Below are 19394 nucleotides of genomic sequence, written 5' to 3'. Positions count from 1 at the left end.
CACCCCCCGGGCTCTGCCGGTGCCCGCCGACTCTCACCCCCCGGCTCTGCCCTGCGCCCGCCGACTCTCACCCCCCGGCTCTGCCCTGCGCCCGCCGACTCTCACCCCCCGGGCTCTGCCCTGCGCCCGCCGACTCTCACACCCCGGCTCTGCCCTGCGCCCGCTGACTCTCACCCCCCGGGCGTGAAGCCCTGGCGCCGCAGCGGCCACTGTCGGGCCAGGATCCATCTCCCTCTCCATCCTCCATCCGTTTCTCTCCCAAACTACGTCTCCGCACTTGTACCTTCTTTCATGTGGCCTCTTCTCTGCCTGTAGTTGTGGAGCTTCTTCTGCTGGTTTTCAGGTCAATTTCTGGAGTCTTTACGGTGATTTGACAGTGATCTAGTTGTGTTTTGGGACAAGGTGAGCCTCGCGCCCTCGCTCTCCTCCACCGTCCTCCCCAGTCCCTCCCCACCCGGCCCAGTTTCAAACGCAGGGCTCAGTACGCTCCTCCTGCAGCACAGCTCCCGCAGCGTTTATCTTCCCAACGGAAACTCCGGACCCGTGAAACCGAACTGCCTTTCTACCTTCTGCCTTTATGAACTTCCTACCTTAGGTGCTTCATGTAAGTGGATTGTGCAGTCTTTGTCTTTTTTGTTACTGGCCTAGTTCACCCAGCATAATGTCTTCAGGGTTCATCTGTGCCGTAGCGTGTCACGGGGTTTCCCTCCTTTTTAAGGCTGGCTGATAACCTTACGTATGTAGATCATACTGTTTCCACGAACCGTGGGGTGCCCCTCCCTCTTGGCTCTTCCCAGCAGTGCCGCTGTGAACATAGGTATGCACATGTCTCTTTGAGACCCTTTTTCAGTTCTGTGGATGTATACCCAGAGGTGGGAGTGCTGCATCCCGCGGCATTTCTGTTGTGAATTTTTCGAGGAGCCTCCATACTGCTTGCATGACAGTTCCACCATTTACAGTCCTGCTAACTGTATCAGGGTTCCAGCTTCTCCACATCCTCACTACCGCTTTGCCAGTAGCAGTTTTAATGGGCGTGTAGTGATTTTCAGTTTGACTTGCATTTCTCCCATGATTAGTGATGTTGAGTATCTTTTGGTAGGCTTGTTGGCCATTTGCATATCCTCTTTGAGGAAATGTCTGTTCAAGTCCTTTGCCCATTGTTTAACTGGGTTATCTGATTTTTTGTTGTTGAGTTGCAGGTGTTTCTATATTCTGGATATTTACTCCTTATCAGATATATTATTGTCTCCCATTTTGTAGTTTGCCTTTTCTCTCTGTTGATTATGTCCTTTGATGCACAAAAGTTTTTAACTTTGATGTAGCTCCATTTTTATATCTTCACTTTTGTTGCCTGTGCTTTGGGCATCAATTCCAATAAATCTTTGCTCTGTCATGAAACTTTTCAGCTATGCTTTCTAGAAGCTTTATAACTTTAGGTTTTATGCTTAGACCTTTAATCCTTTTTGAGTTAATTTTTTGTGTGTCGGTGTAAGATTAGGCTCTAATTTCATTCTTCTGCAAGTAGAAATCCAGCTTTCCCAGCACCATTTGTTGGAGACGCTGACCTTTCCCCATTATGTGGTCTTTGTACCTTTGTGGAAACTCACTTGACCATAAACGGGAAGGTTTTTTTCCTGCACTTTTTATTCTATCTCCTTGGTCTCTTTGTCTGCCCTTCTGTTAATTAACGTTTTACCAATGCATAAATTGCTAGAGTGTTTTTTTTCAATAGTATTATTAAAATTTCTGTGTGTGTCATGCAAAGCATAGGCATCTGCCTTCTGCAATGCATGGAATCTGTCAAGCTTTTTTTTGTAGTTGAAAATAAACAAGGTTGGCACTAAGTAAAATAGCAAAGAACAGAAAGTTCTATCCCTAATGTTCTATGTCTAGTATTCTTTTTTTGAACTATTTTTCCCCACTTGCTCACTACTGTATAGCAGTGGATCTCAATCCTCCCCAACAACTGTCCCAACGTACATTTGGCTTGGAGATATTTTTGGTTGTCACAACTTGGGGGAGTGCCACTGGCATCTAGCAGGCAGAGATGCTGCTAAACATCATACAATTCATAGGGTATCCCCTCCCCATAAAAATTATGTGGGGAAAGGTCAGTGATGCCAAAGTTGAGAAACTCTGGTATATAGCAACTCCTCTGCTTTAGATCAAGTGTCTTTTTGCTTTTATCTTCTTTCACTTTATTACTTTCTCTCTTTCCTCCCTGCCGTGTGTATTATTTAGCAAAAATAAGTGATTAGGACTAAACAGCTTACAGTGGAAATTATCTTGTGAGTAGCTTTCCCATCACATTTATGTAAGTGAATTTAGTGTAGTTCCCTGCAATGAGTTTAACCAACTCTACAGTTAGAGAACACAGAGAGCTGTGTACTCTATAAGACTATTCTCATGTCTTCTTTTTTTTAAGTTTATTTATTTATTTTGAGAGAGAGAGCATGTGCAGGCGAGGAAGGGGCAGAGAGACAGGAAGAGAGAGAATCCCAAGCAGGCGCCCCACTGTCAGCACAGAGCCCGAGCAGGGCTTGATCTCATGAATTGTGAGATCATGACCTGAGATGAAATCAGGAGTTGGATGCTCATCTGACTGAGCCACCCAGGCATCCCCAGACTATTCTTACTTCTGATACCAACTCCAAGTTTAGGGGATTCCGAAAACCACCTTCAGATTCAATTCTTTTTTTTTAATGTTTTATTCATTTCTGAGAGAGAGAGGGACAGTGTGAGCAGGGGTGGGTCAGAGAGAGAGGGAGACACAGAATTGGGAACAGGCTCCAGGCTCTGAGCTGTCAGCACAGAGCCCGACGCAGGGCTCGAACTCACAAACCGCGAGATCATGACCTGAGCCGAAGTCAGATGCTTAACCGACTGAGCCACCCAGGCGCCCCCAATTATTCTTTGAAAGGGCTCACAGAACTCATTGAAGGCTGTTATACTCGTGATTTACTACAGGGGAAGGATACAGTTCAAATCTGCAAAGGAAAGAGACATATAGGAAAGAATTTGGGGAGTCTAATAATAGAACATCTGGTCATCCTTTTCCTAAGAAATCCTTCATGACATTAACTCCTCTTGGCCACTATATATGATGACAGTATCTACGGAAGGAATATTGCCGACTAGGGAAGACCACTCACAACTTGGGTATTCAAGGTTTTTCCTGGGACTCTATCACATATTGTTTGCATGGCTGATGTTTAGTCTCCAGCCCCTTCTGGAAGTTTCGACTAATACATCTGGAAGTTAAAACTGATGTTATGTTGTCCCAAAGCGCCTATCATAAATCACATTGTTCAGTTTTCTGGTCGCCAAAGCCCCTAGGCAAAGACATACACATCAGGCAGGACATTCCAGGGGCTTAGAGGTCACCCCTAGCACCCAAGAGCAAAGCCAGACCTCTCTTTGGATAAAATTAATTCTTGACTACGCATTTCACAATCAGTGTTTTAATCTTAAGGTTACTTTCATCACAGAAAGAAAACTCATATGGTGAGTTCTTTCAGCAAGCTAATGACTAGACTATAAGCTTTTTGAAGAAGCTGACTGTTTTATACAGTGTTCTCTTTGCCTACCGTAGCTGCTTTATAAGTCTCCATTCCATGACTTAGTAAATGAGCAAACATTTTCTTCAGTTTACTGATTTCAGGTGATAATTTTACCATGCTGGCCTTTCAGTGATGTTTAGAAGTGACTTTAGAGATCCTTATAGGCAAGAAAACTGAAGCCTAGAGAGGCCAGAGTCTCACAGCTGTCCATAACTGCGGTAGAGCTTAAGCCTCTTGACCTCCTAATGAATGGTATTTCCATCACACTCTACTTATTATGTTAAACAGGGAGAAATTACATAACTTCTATGTGAAAGATACTAGCTTACTCATGGGATAAAATTCTAGCTAGTTCCAAAGGACTTTATAATCTTAGGAAGCGAAATAAAATGGGTACATATGTTCAAAGCATAATGTAATAAGTATTGTAAAAAAAAAAAAAAAAGTGCAAGTTGTATGGGACCACAAAGAGATTGTCACTAGTTGGGATAATCAGACAAAGATGCTTAGAATTTAAATTTACAGTTGAATATTGAAGGGTATGTACAATTAAGACTGACCTTATGATATGGGAAGAAAGGCATTGCAGATAAGGGAGTAAGGCAAATAAAGCAAGAGACAGTATTTTATCCACTCTATCTGAAGAGATCATTCTTATGCTAAAAATAAAAAAATAAGAATATGGATTTAGTCATTAGTAAGTAGTTAAAAAAATAATGGTCTCTTTCCTTTTCAGTTTGTTCTTATGGAAAAAATTGCTGAGACCCATATCCTTTCTTTTCAGTGTTTTCTAAGATTTGTCAGATCAAGTTTGTTCATGATTTTGCTTAAGAGGTCTGTATTTTTACTGACTTTTTGGGTTGAGGAGGCTACTAGTTCTATTACAAAGATGTCAAAATTTACACTATGTAGATTTATTTCTTTTTTTAGGGTTTTGCTTTATTTATTTGGAGAAAAATATTTAGAATTATTATATTTTCAGTGTAAATTGAGCCTTTTATTGTTTTTGAAATGTCCTATCTCTAGTAATGCTGTTTGTCTATTTTGTCAGATATTAATATGTTGATATGGCTACTCAGGCTCTTTTTTGTCTAGCATTTGCATGATATGTCTTTCCTGTCTCTTTGCTTCCAACTTTTCCATCCATATATTTAAGACGTATTTCTCATTAGCAGAATGTAACTGAGTTCTGTTTTTGAGATGCAGTCTGAGAATCTTAGTCTTTTAGTGAAGTATTTAGTCCATTTAGATTTAATGAAATTACTGATTTGGTTTTAATTTATTGTGTTACTATTTGCTTTTGGGTTTTTTCCTGCCTCTTTTATGTATCATTTTCTCTCATTTCTTACTTATTCCATTTCCCTCCAATGTTATCTTGGGAATTTACATTCTTTAACCATTCTTTTAGTGTTTTCCTAAAAATTACATTACTTATCTTTATTTATTTTTTAATTTTTTAATGTTTTATTTATTTCTAGGAGAGAGAGAGAGAGAGACAGCATGAGCAGGGGAGGGTCAGAGAGAGAGGGAGTCACAGACTGAAGCAGGCTCCAGGCTCTGAGCTGGCAGTCAGCACAGAGCCCGACGCGGGGCTCGAATCCACGAACCGCGAGATCATGACCTAAGCGAAAGTCGGACGCTTAACCGACTAAGCCACCCAGGCGCCCCTACTTATCTTTAAATTATTAAAGTCTAGTATCACTTAGTATTTTACTACTTCCTAGACAATGCCAGGATTTTACATTTTCAGCAATTTTTCAGTTCTGTAATTTTATAGTTTCCAATTCTCTGGTGAAATTGTGTCTTGTCTTTTAATTCGTTGATCATATTAAGGAGCATAGTTATGTTAAAGTGTGTATCTGACATTTCCATTATATGTATCCATTTCTGAGTTTCTGTTCTTTTGTTCTCTTGACTTTTGGTTAGGTAGTCTTGCCTCCTGTAAGTCTGGTTGTTTTCTATTGTTGTTTTTAAGATTTATTTTTAAGTAAACTCTATATCTAACACAGGACTCAAACTCACACCCCTTAGTCTCCTGGCTCAGCCAGCCAGGCTCCCCTGTCTGGTTGTTTTTGATAGAGTGTCAGGCAGTGTAAATGAAAAATTTCAGATAATTCGAGGCTATATGTCTGAGCTGTCCAGTATGATGACTACTAGCTACATGTGGCTATTTACATTTAAATTATTTAAAATAAAATATAAAGATTCAGATCCTTATTACACCAAACACATTTCAAATGCTCAACAGCCACATGTGGCTAATAGCTGTCTTATCACACAGGGCAGATATAGAACATTTTCATTACTGCAGAAAAGTTCTATTGGATAGCACAGCTCTAGGTGATCTTACCTTTCACTAGAGAATTTACTTTTGCTTATGGCCCTAGAGACACTAGGAGTCCTGGCTCACCCTAATCCAATTAAGTTTGAGATGATTCTTAATTGGACTTCAGTGTTTATGAGGGCTAGTATACTTCTCATTTACTTTTCAGTTGTGGAGTATAGCCTTTGAGGTCACAATCTAAAGCTGGAGGATTACCGGCGCTCTGTGTTTTATCCCTTCAACCTGTAAGTCTGTAGAGAGCTGTGTGCAGCTGCCCAGCCATGCCTCTTGGAGAAGAGCAGGCTCAAATGCAGAAGTACCTCTCAAACCTTCCCCTTTCCTTATCTTGGGACCTTAAAATTTTTCACTGACTTCTTGGTTTTCTACCGTATTCAAATTGAGTTTTCCTAAAACTGTTTTTGTCCCCCGCTTTTTCAGTTGTTCTTATTGGGAAAGTTGTTCAAAAGAGCAGTCCATCATAGCCAGAAGTAGAGCTATTCTACTAACGATGTTTTAATCAAATACTTCAAACAGATATGCTTCCCAATTAACATGCATAGAACATTTCAACCTACATGGTCCTATTGGATTCCAGCTATAGTTTTGTGATCAGGGTATCCTGATTTCAAAGATAAGAAAATTTAGGTTCATAAAGATACACATAAAAACAGCTGGTAGTAGGAAAGCAGAGAATCTGTGTGTATTTTGTTAGGCCTAGTGGCCGGCAGTAATAAGTATGCATGATGAATGCTAGAGACAACCATGAATACTAACCAGGTTTCTCGTTGGTACCTCAGGTCATTCTAAAACCCCCTTTCTCCTTTAAAATGAATTCTAGAATATGTCTTCTTCTCAATACTTTAAAATACCTGGGCCCCTTAATATTTAGGAAAATTGAAGGAAAGTTGTCCTAAATATAACACTTCTCTATTGATGAGTCTGTATTTCCCATTGCCTTTTTAGTTTTCAATTGTGTAGTTTAATCTGAATTCCATTAATTATGTCTTTTTTCCTCCCCAAGATAACTGCTAAAATACCAAGCACAGCAGTTACTAGACCTGTAGCTACTGGATATGGGGTAGGTTTCCTTAAGCTAAAAATATTAAGGTGCTTTTTCTCATCCATAAGTTAACTTTAGGCTGTTCTAAAGAATTTTGGCTATCTTTCAGTCTATGACCCAGGTATATTTTCCATTTTGGATAGTTACAAACATTATGAAAATCTAATTCAACTAATAGCTTTTGCCATTCTAGTCATCTTGATTAGAAGTTTATCAGAAAATATTTTATTATCATTTTCTATTTGTAAACCTTATGTTTATTGATTGACTTCCTCTCATTTTCTGTGTAATATTACCAAGTCTTGTGTGTTCCATTCATATTTTATGTGGAGTTAAATATATAAATAATGATGTTTATAATTTTTTAAAACCTATCAATTAATACAGGAAAAAAGAAAATTTGAGAAAACCTTCAGAGACATATATTTGGGTCTTGCTTTTATTTGAGATCTTCAGAGGAAAGATGCTATATAAAAATCCATAAAGGAAAAATTTTAGGTCTTGCCAAAATTTGGAAGTTAGCATACGTGAAATAAAAGGGGAATGGGAGAAAAATGGAAGAATGAGGTGGAATAGCATTTCCTAGTCCATATTATAATGTTTCTTAAAGGTCAGAAAAATGGCCTTAGTACCTAGAGGTCCAGGAAACTTGACTTTATACTATTCCTTTAGATGAATGAGGAGAATTGTCATATACATGATGTAACTGCGTGTCAAATGAAACATGCTTTTGTTAATCAGCCTAAGCATGTTTTACTCATAGATTTGATTTTTCGGTGATGTTTTAGACAGGAAACTGCACATATTTTCTGTGAAGAGCCAGACAATTTAGGCTTTGGAGGTCAGAAAGTCCCCATTCCAAGCTCTGAGTTTGTAGCGCGGAAGCCACCACATGGCGTGCAGACCAATGGAGGGTAGTTGTGTTCCCAGCTGAGGGTTGTGCTTCACTGAAGCTTGTTTTAGAGTTTTATTGTTTAATCTTACATCCTCAGGTGATAAATGGAAAAATTAGGTTTACTTGCCAATAGAATGAAGAAAAAAAGTTATGAAGAAAATTTTTATAACTTGGTTTTTATAAAATTAAATATAGATTTTTTTGGGAACCATTTTAATTTAGTTTTCTGTTTACTAGTCCAAGACATCCCTGGCATCATCGATGGGAAGACCAGTGACAGGGGCTATTCAGGTATCTCTGTCATGTGGTTGTTCATTTTGGGCCTCTCTTGTCACTTAGAATATTATTACCAACTTTTTTTTACTATGTTATTTAAAAATGTTAAAGGAAGCATTTCTTCCATAATGACCCTGATTTTGGGCTAAAGTTTGGCCTATTCAAAATCTTTGGAGGTAAGATCTCTTTGGACTTACATAGGTCTCAAATGAAATCGCAGTGGGGAGTGGACAGAGGAAGGAGAGTTTGCTTGTGTGGTAACTCTGGGTCCCATTTTTCCTGTGCTGTCACTTACAACAATTCCTAAAATCTCCCTCATAGGCATATGGGAGACCAATAAAAGTGGAGGAGTAGCCAGTTAATGACCTATATAACTTATATAAGATCCTACATAAAAATCCATGAATTTGTCTTTTCAAACTAGGAGTAAGGCCAGTTAAAGCAAGGGATTGAAGTTTTATAGGGGACGGGGAAGGTGGAGACAGGACTGACCTATGAGGAGGCAGAGGTAAGGAATAAGCAGGTAGCAACTAAAACTGTGTGAAAAATTAGGACTACATTAATGTATGTGTTGTGTGCAGAACTAAAAATAAGAGGTAAATCTTATTTAAGAATACTTTTTAAATGATTGTTTTTCTCTCAAGGATGGAGTTACTAGACCAATGACAGCAGTGAGAGCAGCTGGTTTTACCAAAGCAGCTTTAAGAGGTTTGTTATATGTTCTCTTCTGGTGATTTTTTTCACATGTTTTCACTTTGTTATTTTCTGTGTGTAAATGTTATTACCATTTTCATTAAACCTAACATCCCATTGGTTATAAGGTATGTCATTATTTTAGGCACCATTAAGAAAGGAAAGGGGTAATGAAAATGTTCTGCATCTTCATTGGCATAGTGGTTATACTGGTGTGTGATTTGTCAAAATGTACTGAACTGTACATTACAAATATGTGCAGTGTTTTTAAAAACTGAAAAATGCACAGGTTATTTTGTTTAAGTTAGAGCTCAGTTTAAAAATTGTAGGTGACAAGTGTTTAAAGATGTAAGTTAACTCATAATTTAAAAATGAAATTATGACAAAAATTAATGTATGTTATACCAACAAAACTAAAAACCCACTAGCAGGTCATTACACACGACTGAATTCAGAGTTCACAATAGGCTAGATTACTGTGGGGGAGAAGTGAGCACTGACAGAGTTCACTCATTTCCGTTTTCACATTTTATTTACGTAGTTTTATGTATAGAAGAAATCTTACCAATTTCTTGATATATAAAATATTTATATAGCCATAATAAATGTCCTGGCCATTTAATAAATAGATAAACCATTTAATAAGTAGGTAAATTAAATAACTTGTGCAAGGTTTTATGTTTTCTTCAATTGTGCTGTGTCACAAGTTCAATATGAACTCTTGAATTGTGTCTCAGGCTCTGCATTTGACCCCCTTGGTCAGTCAAGGGGCCCTGCTCCTCCTTTGGAAGCCAAAAATGAAGATAGGTACGTAAATCCTTATGCTGTTGTTTTATTGTTGTTGTTGCATATTTTTAATTTTTATTTTCCAAATACATAATTCTCAGTTATTTTAAAAGTGCTTATCAGAAGCACCCCTATGTTTATAGCAGTGTTGTTTTTAATAGCCAAGATATGGAAGCAGCCCAAGTGTCTACTGATCAATAAATGGATAAAGAAGATGTATACATATACAATGGATTATTACTCAGGCATAGAAAGAATGAAATCTCGTCATTTCCAATGACATGGATGGAGTTAGAGAGCGTATTGTTAAGTGAAAGAAGTCTATCAGAGAAAGATAAATATCATATGATTTCACTCATATGCGGAATTTAAGAAACAAAGAAGGGAGAGGTGGATGGTGGCAGAGTGGGGGGGACCCTAGACTCACCTCACGCCACAAGTACAAATAAATAACTATCAAATCATCCTAAATGCCCCAGAAATTGACCTGAAGGCTGCCAAAACAAACACCACAACTAAAGGCAGAGAAGAGGCCACCCTGAAGAAGGTAGGAAATACGGAAATGCGGCTGAGCTGAGAAAAGGACCATGGCTGCTGTGGTGGGAGGGGGTCGTGGTTGCAGAGAAGGGTGAGAGACAGACCAGCACACAGAGAGAATGAATTCCCACACAGTTGGTTTGGAAATTGAGAAGGCCTGAATTTGGTGAGTTCTTGCAACCACTGAGGCATAAAGCCTGGAGTTTTAAAGCTCAGGCTGTTTGGCCCTGGGAGAGCCCAGAGGATATTGGGGTTGCTCCCGAAGAAAAGGCAGGACAGGGGCGCCTGGGGGCCTCAGTCAGGTGCGTATCGCACTCTTGATTTTGGCTCAGGTCACGATCCCAGGGTTGTGGGACCAAGCCCTTCGTCAGGTGCCTGTGCTGAGCCTAGAGCCTGCTTGAGATTCCCTCTCTCTCTGTCTCTCTCTCTCTGTCTCTCTCCCCTCCCCCCTCACTCTCGCTCCCTCTCTCTCCCTCTTTTTTTCTCTCTCCTTCTGCCCCTCTCCCCTACTCGGTCTTCTCTCTCTCTCTCTCTCTTTAAAATTAAAAAAAAGAAAAAGGAAACGGCGGGGCAAATAGCCCGCAGACAGACAGCATGGAAAATGCCATGTGAAGAGCACAGAGGGCGCACAACAGGGAGGTCATTCTCTGTCTTGAAGCTGCCCTGAGAGGCAGAGTTCATGGAGAGACCCTTCCGTGCCCCTCAGCATGAACGCAGAGCGACCTGCAGGAACAGGTGCCGCGCTGGCACTCGCTCCTCACTTGCTCCCAGCAAGCCACGCACCCACGTGCTCCAGTGGCTGCCCTTCCCAGTCAGGCCCGCCTCAGTCCCAGTGCGGTGGGACCCCTCCCCGAGAAGACCAGCCCGAGTCCCTGCCCAAACTACACCTTCCAGCCACGGAGTCCATTCCAGTGGCTGTGGTGACAGGTCTCATTTCACCACATGAATTCAGTAAAGTTGCAGGATGGAAAATCAATGTGTAGAAATCTATTGCATTTCTATACACCCATAATGAAGCAGCAGAAAGAGAAATTAAGAAAACAATCCCACTTATAATTGCACCAAATAAGATACCTACGAGTAAACCTAAGTAAAGAGATCAAAGACTGGTCCTCTGAAAACTATAAAACACTCATGAAAGAAACTGAAGATGACAGAAAGAAATGGAAAGACATCCCATGCTCATGGATTAGAAGAACAAATATTGTTAAAATGTCTATATGATCCAATGTAATCTACACATTTAATGCAATCCCTATCAAAATACCAACAGCATTTTTCACAGAACTAGAACAAACAGTCCTAAAATTTGTATGGAACCAGAAAAGACTCTGAATAGCCAAAGCAGTCTTGAGAAAGAAAAACAGAGCTGGAGACCTCACAGTTCTGGTTATATTATAGAGCTGTAGTAATCAAAGCAGTATGGTACTGGCACAAAAATATACACCATAGTTCAGTGGAACAGAACAGAATATCCAGAAACAAACCACATTATATGGTCAATTCATCTTCAACAAAGCAGGAAAGACTATCCAGTGGGGAAGAAAATAGTCTCTTCAGCAAAACTGTACAGCCACATACAAAAGAATGAGACAGGACCACTTTCTTACACCATACACAAAAATAAATTTCTATAGTAGCATTATTTATTATTCCATATATTTTTATGGAATAAAAATATTCCATATTTTTATGGAAGCAATCCAAGTGTCCATAGATTGATGAGTAAAAGATATAGATAGATAATATTAAAGTAACTATATATGTATATACGTACATATGTGTATATGTATGATGGAATATTATTCAGCCATAAAAAGAATGAAGTCTTGCCATTTGCTAAGACATTGGTGAAGCTAGAGAGTATAATACTAAACAAAATAAGTCAGAGAAAGACAAATACCATATGATTTCACTCACATGTGGAAGACAGAAAACAAATGAGCAAAGGAAAAAAAGAAAGAGACAAATCAAGAAACAGACTTTTACCTATAGAGAACAAATTGATGGTTCCTAGAGGGGAGAAGGGTGCAGGGATGGGAGAAATAGGTGATGGGGATTAAGGAGTGTGCTTGTGGGTGATAAGTACCAGGTGATTAAAATAAATACTTTTTAAAAATAATTATGAATCCTCAAAAACAAAAAAGAGTTCATGTCAGTGGAATAGTAGTCAAAACATCATCCCTGGTTCTTGAAACTAGCGCAAGAATCAAGTCTAAGAAAATAGCCATGTGTGTTCTATGCAGTTTTATTATAACATTACTTGACTGGAAGATACGTTTAATTTTTATGGGAACCAAAATTGATTCCCTTGAAGGCCAAATGGAATTGAAAATATAATGGGATATATGTTTAATTTGAAAAAATATTTCAGAGAAAACAATTAAGGGAACGTACAAGAAGCTAGTCATACCAATATTGAGAAATTTAATTTTTTCAGGATTTTGTTCTGTGCTAGTGTGAGTAGCCAGAGGCTGTGGTATAAATTCAGGTGTATGCGTTTACTGGTATCAAAGTACCATTGACAAATCCCTTTTACAAATAGGAACATAAGCCGGTGTTTACTGAGTATTCACTATGTGTTAGGTGCCATGTAAGTGCTATATGTAAATGAAGACTGAGCTGTTTTTATCATTAGTTCAATGAGTGAGAAAGTAAACACAGAGATCTTTACGTGGTGACACTAATAAACGGTAGGACTGAGATTTGAAAGTAGGCTGCTTCCAGAGCTCATGCGATGAAACACTACACTATTTTGCTTCTGTGGTTTTAAATTGTAGTTTTGAAAGTCAATATTTGGGCTGTTGTATAAATTAACAATTTCTTTTTCACTAACAAGGAACCTGTATAGAAAATATGTTCGCTTTGTATCCTAGTTAATAACGACTAATAACAGTGTGTTAGTTTATTTAAATAGCACGTCATTTAGGATCCTTTCAGTTGCCACCAACAGAATCCATATCAGAAAAACACACATACAATAACATTTGTTGTATGACAGGAAATCTGGAGGAAGGGCACTTAAAGAGATGATTGATCTTACTGCTCAGTAGCATTCTGCCTGGTTCAGCTCGTGGGCGATTCCCTTGGCCTTGTTCAAGAGCCCGCCCACACTGTCAGGCCTCAAGGGCCCGAGAGTTCAGTCTCCACATAGTTAAGAGTGCTTGGAGTCAGGAAGTCCCCAGTCTTGGATCCCTTTTCAAAAGGAAAGTAAACCTTCCCAGAAGCCCCCTGCCCCAAGTAAACCTGTCCTCATTTCTCACTGGTCAGAAGTGCATCACACGTGCAGGACTGAACCCAACGCTGGGTAGGAGAACGAGACCCCCAGGGACTAGCTGAGAGCCCGAATGCAATGACGAGGCTGCTGGCGGGTCCCCGCGTGAGTAGGTGTCCAGCAGTGTGCGTACAGAGCTCGTTTTCCTGGCCTGTGATAGGACAGAGTCGTTACTTTTAGTGTCTTTGTAAACTTCTCTTACAAATTTTTAACTTTAAATTTTTATATTCATATGTTTGGTTTAATATTAATAGTCTACAAGCAACATTTATTAGACATTTATCAAGGGTGTTTCAGAATACATAATAGAATTCTGTACTTTGTTGTAACCTTTATAAAACCACATCTTAAGCTCATTGCTCAGAATTTTGTAGAGTTTTAGTAAATGAATAAAGTTTTTATCCTCCCTAAGTTTATTTTTATTTTTAATCTTTTTAATGTTTATTTATTCCTGAGAGAGAGACAGAGGGGAGGGGCAAAGTGAGAGAGAGAGACACACACAGAATCTGAAGCAGGCCACAAGGCTCTGAGCTGTCACACAGAGCCTGACACATTCCTCAAACTCACGAACTCTGAGATCACAACCTGAGCCAGGGTCAGACACTTAACCAACTGAGCCACCCAGGCGCCCCTTAAACGACTAAATTTATAGTCAGATTCTACCAAAGAATATGATTCTATAGACAAAACTATACTATTAAATTTATTCCTGTATTTTTTTAAAGTCCATTTGTAGAGAAGTAAGTGAACTGCTGTGTATTCTGAAATATTCATAGTAAAATTTTATTTAGGCACTGATGTGCATTCAGAGTATTGTGATATTTTGCTGGATGAAAGTGGTAGCAAAATGACATTAACGTTATTTTTGAAATGATTTGGGAGTACTGGGTTTGCTCCAATGGAATCAGGAGTTTGAAACTTCTTTACATTGTTCGAAATATTCTCTAGAATTCCCAACTGGTAGTAGTCAGTAATCATCATCACCATCATCGTCTCTTTTATGGGGGCTTCAGTTTTCCTCACCTGAAGGTATACTTTTTATTTGTCATAGCATCTAAAGAAAGGATCCACTTTCTTTTAAGGATGATAATGTAATCGCATGGGTCTTTGAATTACCTTATTTGGGTTTAAATCCTAGCTCTGTAAACTAGCTGTGTGACCTTGACATAATACTTATTAAACCTTAGTTTCCCTATCAGTAAAATGAGAGTAATGGTAGTACTTATATCAACTGTTATTGCGAGATTGAATGACATAATTAGGGTAAAGCATTTGGTTTAGTGTTAAATTACTAATTACTGTCTGAGTGTTTATTTTTATTAACTAAAATATGTTATTTTTACTGTTATTGTATAATAATCACATAATTACTAAACACAGTGCATTTGCTCTTCAGCGCCATTTATACATTTATCTCATTTGTGACCTATTCTCATAAAACCACGAAATGGAAAATGTTGTAAGTAAATTAAATTTTAGTATATATTATTAGTGTTTGAATCAAAGTACACCTGCTTTTTCTTTAATAGTCCAGAAGAAAAGATTAGACAATTAGAGAAGAAAGTAAATGAATTGGTAGAAGAAAGCTGTATTGCCAACAGTTGTGGAGACCTGAAATTGGTAAGTTCATAAACTCCTAGGACTCAGGATGATGAAGTGTGTGTACTTTTATATATGCACAAATACAAGACATGTACAGTTTCCCCCAGCTATCCAAATGTAGAGCGAAACCTTTCCTAAGTCAAAATGGCATCAAAGGAACAGTTGCCTTTAATATACATTGAAGATTTTTTTAGCATTCCCAGACCCAAAAAGTAACCTCTCCTAGGCTTTCCTGATACCTTAGGACACATCTTGCCAACTGATGCCCAGCGTAAATCAAGATGGAGCACAGATGCTCACAAGGTCGGCCTCTGGTGGCTTGGTGCTGAGATGCCCAGGGTAGCTTCCTGAAAGGAGCTTGGTGGGGCCTCTCTGCTGCCGGAGGGGGCACTGCCTCTAAGGTAGTGCTGCGGGGTAGGCGCTGCACACTATTTCACTGCTCGCCTTTTTTCATAAGAGCAAAAATCCTCTTCAGGCTTCTTTTAGTTAGCAGAAACAGACCAGTGTAGGTCTTTTGTTAGAGCAGAGTGGCATTAGGCAGCCTTTTGAAAAGTGGGGGATACTTGTGAACAGATAAACATGTTTGTTTTGCTATTGACTGGCCTAGAGTTTGCACTGAAGCAGTTATTTTGAAAACATAGGCACCTGCTTCATACATAAACTCTGATGTCAAAAATAGTTGATTAATTTTGTAATTTGTGACATTGGTCATTTCAGTAGGAAACAAAATTCTGATGGACCAGTTGATTGAATTTGACAGCCTGATGGACTATTGGATTAGACTCCGCCTGCTGAAGGTCACAGCCACCGTGGTCCACATGCAGTACTAAGAGCTGCTTTCTTATTTAAGCCTCACTACCCTAAAATATTTTTTCCTTCGTAAACTGCTGCAAAATCAGTTTGCTTTTCGGAGTTCTAACTGTGTGTGTGTGTGTGTCTTTTAATTAAATGTTTTCTCTTAATTTGCTTTGTTCTCATTACTTTGTCATACTATATAAATGTAATTTCTGTGACTTAGTTATTAGATTAATGAATACCGTTAGAATTATTCAGTGTAGAAGCTGTTTTTTTTTTATTGCTCATAGAACTGGTACTTTTTTATCTAGCTCTAAGATAAAATCCTGTGGTGAGTTAATCTGTGTTTAGTTTCCAGGGGAAATTAACAAAAGGTTCTTGGCATTCTGAGCAGGATATAAAAGCCAAACTAAGCATCTGTTGTAATATTGAGTAGCAGTGATTCTACTGCAGGAGAAGGAATTAAAATACCCAAAGATTCAGGATTGGGAGGGAAAAGAAGGAAATAGGTATTGTCAAATCTAAATGGTGGTGGGAGGTATGGTGATAAAGAAACTTGACTTGGGGCTAATACATTCTCCATTTTCTCTCTGTCATACTTCCTCTTCTTTGGGGGGCAGAGGCAAAGACACAACATTTTTATTACTACGAGCTCCACTTTAAGCAAATACTCTGGGTTCTTTGGTTTTCAAGGGGGAGTTTGTTGTAAGAGGACAGCAGGGGCTCCTGGGAATCCAGGTTTCGTGCACATACCTCCCAAATGCATAAAGTGCTCATAATGAATGCTTAAAGGGATTGACGAAGTGTAAACTTGGTTTCAGGCCTTAGAAAAGGCAAAAGATGCAGGAAGAAAAGAGAGAGTCTTGGTGAGACAACGAGAACAAGTTACCACTCCAGAAAATATCAATTTGGATTTAACTTACTCAGTAAGTATGAAATACCTATTGAGTGAAGTTATTTTGGCTAGGATTTGTCAATTTCAAAAGTCTTTTTCCTTTTCTCTTTGGGATTTTTTTTTCCTGTGCTTTAAAGCTTATTGGACCTCAGGTGCCCAGAATTAGATGAATAATAATCTTTATAAAGTTCATGAGGCACTCTTGTCTTTGTTTTGTGCAAAGATCTTTTTAAAATTTATTTAATTAGTTGTTTTTAGTAACTTAGTACCCACAGACTCACCACCCAATAACTCTGTTTCTGGCTGATTGCTAATATTTATGCTCTGTATCTTAGTGTGGTTACTTTAATGAGATTTTAATGTGGACTTTTGGTCTATGATTCTTAAGAACTTCCAACTAGACAAATAGTACAATGTTCTGTGAGGGTAGTGAAAATTCTTGCCAGATTTTTTTAATTCTTAAAAGACTTCCTTGATGTTTATACCACTGTTTTAAAAGGGTATCTTTTACTGGGGAAAATGTTCATCTGCCAAACATATGGAAAAAAGGACATATGAAACTTTGAATAGGAATTTTTAGAGGTTCGCTCCTGATAGCTAATATTTTTAGATTCCATGAAATCCTTAGATTAGGGAATAATTTCTAATGATTTCTTTTTACCTGTGGGATTTGATATAACTTGGTGACTTAAATTATAACTTTGCATATAGAGAAATGCTTTTTACAGTTTTACATATAAAGAAATGCACAAAGGTTTAAGATATTTCCACATAATGTTTAATTTTTATTTACGAAGAAAATTTGGCTCGCTGCCTTGCTTGCTCCTTTTATTACCAGCAACATTAACAACACATGTTTGTCCTTTGTAGGTCTTCCTGAGACTGTTGGTTGGCAAATACCACCCAAATTAGAAAGAATACTTAGGAAATTAAGGTGCAGTGGGAGGACATCTATGCTTATCTTCATGTTCTCATTCATTTGGAATGCAAGATACTTCTCTGTATGCTTTGTTTCCTCATTAGGGGAGTATATTGATATAGGCATCTAGCTTTGTTAGGTACAGGATGTTAATCTCTGAAAAGATTATAGGCAAAAGGGGCCTAAAATGGTCATTGTTTTTCTTTTTGCATTGTTTTTTTCCTTAGGTTCTTTTCAACTTGGCCAGTCAATATTCAGCTAATGAAATGTATGCTGAGGCACTAAATACATATCAAGTTATAGTGAAAAATAAGATGTTTAGCAATGCAGGTGGGTGTATACAGTCAGTTTTCCCAATAAGAATAGTTCTTTTTCTTTAAAGTTTGTTTGTTTAAGTAATCTCTGCACCTAACATGGGGCTCACACTCACCACCTCGAGGTCAGGAGTCCGTGCTGCACTGACTGAGCCAGTCAGGTGGCCCAAGTATAGTTTTTTGTAGTGTTAATTTACTTTCTCCACTTTATGTTTCCTTATATAATCTATGCTCTAAACAAATTGGTGTTTATAAAGAAGTGTCCTACTTAAAGATACTACTTATATGAAAAGCTACATAAATACAAATGAAGAAATACAGTTGGTATGAGATAGATTGCCTAATAGTAAACAAAAAATATATTCTGTCATCACAAGTAGAATGAGCCAGGGCAGTCCCATCAAACATGCTTTCACTTATAAATTTATCCCCAAGAGACTATAGTTTAGTAGCATATGTGTGTAATTTTTTGGTAGTAGTATTAAAATTTATCAGAATATCATTTTCTTTAGTACATTAAAGTGTGTGTGGTATTATTGAGTTTAATTTTAAAATCCCATTTTTTACAAAATAACACAGTTCCGGTTTTACAATGTAAATCACTTGTTCTCTAGCCATATTTTCAAGGCTCCATCTGTCTTAAGTTCCATTTCCTCACAGAAGATTGGTGTGTAGGTATACGAAAATAGTGTAACTATTTTAAAGTGAGAATTTTAGGTAGTGTCTGAAGCTTCATAACTTGAGAAAAACGTCAAAGAACATGAATTAAGGTCATCTAAAATAGAGAAAAAATGAAGAAAATAGAATATTTTATATATTCATTATTTTTTTAATTAGGAAGATTGAAAGTGAATATGGGAAATATTTACTTAAAGCAAAGAAATTATTCCAAAGCCATTAAATTCTACCGAATGGCCCTAGATCAAATTCCAAGCGTCTATAAAGACATGAGGTAAGTTTACGTAATGATGAGTTGGTGAAATTTAAGTGTTGTTTTCAGAAACAAGATAACTGTAATGATCTATTGTCAGCGGGTTGAATATTTTGAGGCGTTGTATCTGTAGTATTTTGGTCTATCCCCCTTCTGATGACTTGCACACTTTTGTGTAATGACAAGTTAAAGGTTAAAGACGTAACATGTAGTCAATTGATACAAAACTAAGCTAATTGGCCTATATAGGGGGTAACCTAGTAGGCCGTTAGCAGCAAATAAGTCACTGAACACAAAATCAAAGCAGTGCTTTAGAACATAATAAACTTTAGAATGTCTTAATTTCTAAAAGGCTAGAAATTAAGACCACCATATATTCTTGCTGAAGACTGTGAATGAAATAACGAAAGGAAGGGATTGCATTTGAATCTTAGAAGAGGGGAAAGGAGGAGGAAGCTGGGATATATTCTATTCCTACCGTATTTCAAGATCAGAAAGAGTAAATTACCTTATGGTCTGGTAATCGCCTTAAGA

The 19394-nt window shown here is 38.1% G+C and overlaps 1 protein-coding gene across 7 annotated transcripts in view; it reads left to right on the top strand.

Moving 5' to 3' along the window:
- IFT88 (intraflagellar transport 88) overlaps positions 1-19394 on the top strand; it is a 121714-nt gene that overhangs the window by 11598 nt on the left and 90722 nt on the right. For 3 of the 7 annotated variants that reach the window (XM_077745382.1, XM_077745380.1, XM_077745383.1), the window contains 8 exons: positions 6905-6961; positions 8076-8129; positions 8759-8822; positions 9545-9614; positions 14934-15024; positions 16623-16727; positions 17843-17945; positions 18767-18881. In XM_077745382.1, coding sequence (XP_077601508.1) covers positions 6905-6961; positions 8076-8129; positions 8759-8822; positions 9545-9614; positions 14934-15024; positions 16623-16727; positions 17843-17945; positions 18767-18881 — 659 coding nt within the window. Of the gene's footprint in view, positions 1-586; positions 605-6110; positions 6129-6904; positions 6962-8075; positions 8130-8758; positions 8823-9544; positions 9615-14933; positions 15025-15723; positions 15804-16622; positions 16728-17842; positions 17946-18766; positions 18882-19394 lie in introns of those variants that run through there. The other 4 variants (XM_077745385.1, XM_077745384.1, XM_077745381.1 and 1 more) reach the window with 4 other exon arrangements.

Source organism: Crocuta crocuta, unplaced genomic scaffold (assembly GCF_008692635.1).
Source record: "Crocuta crocuta isolate KB4526 unplaced genomic scaffold, BGI_CrCroc_1.0 scaffold258, whole genome shotgun sequence".
NCBI lineage: Eukaryota > Metazoa > Chordata > Mammalia > Carnivora > Hyaenidae > Crocuta > Crocuta crocuta.
Note: the sequence above shows the minus strand (reverse complement) of the source record. Positions and strands in the feature narration are given on the sequence as shown.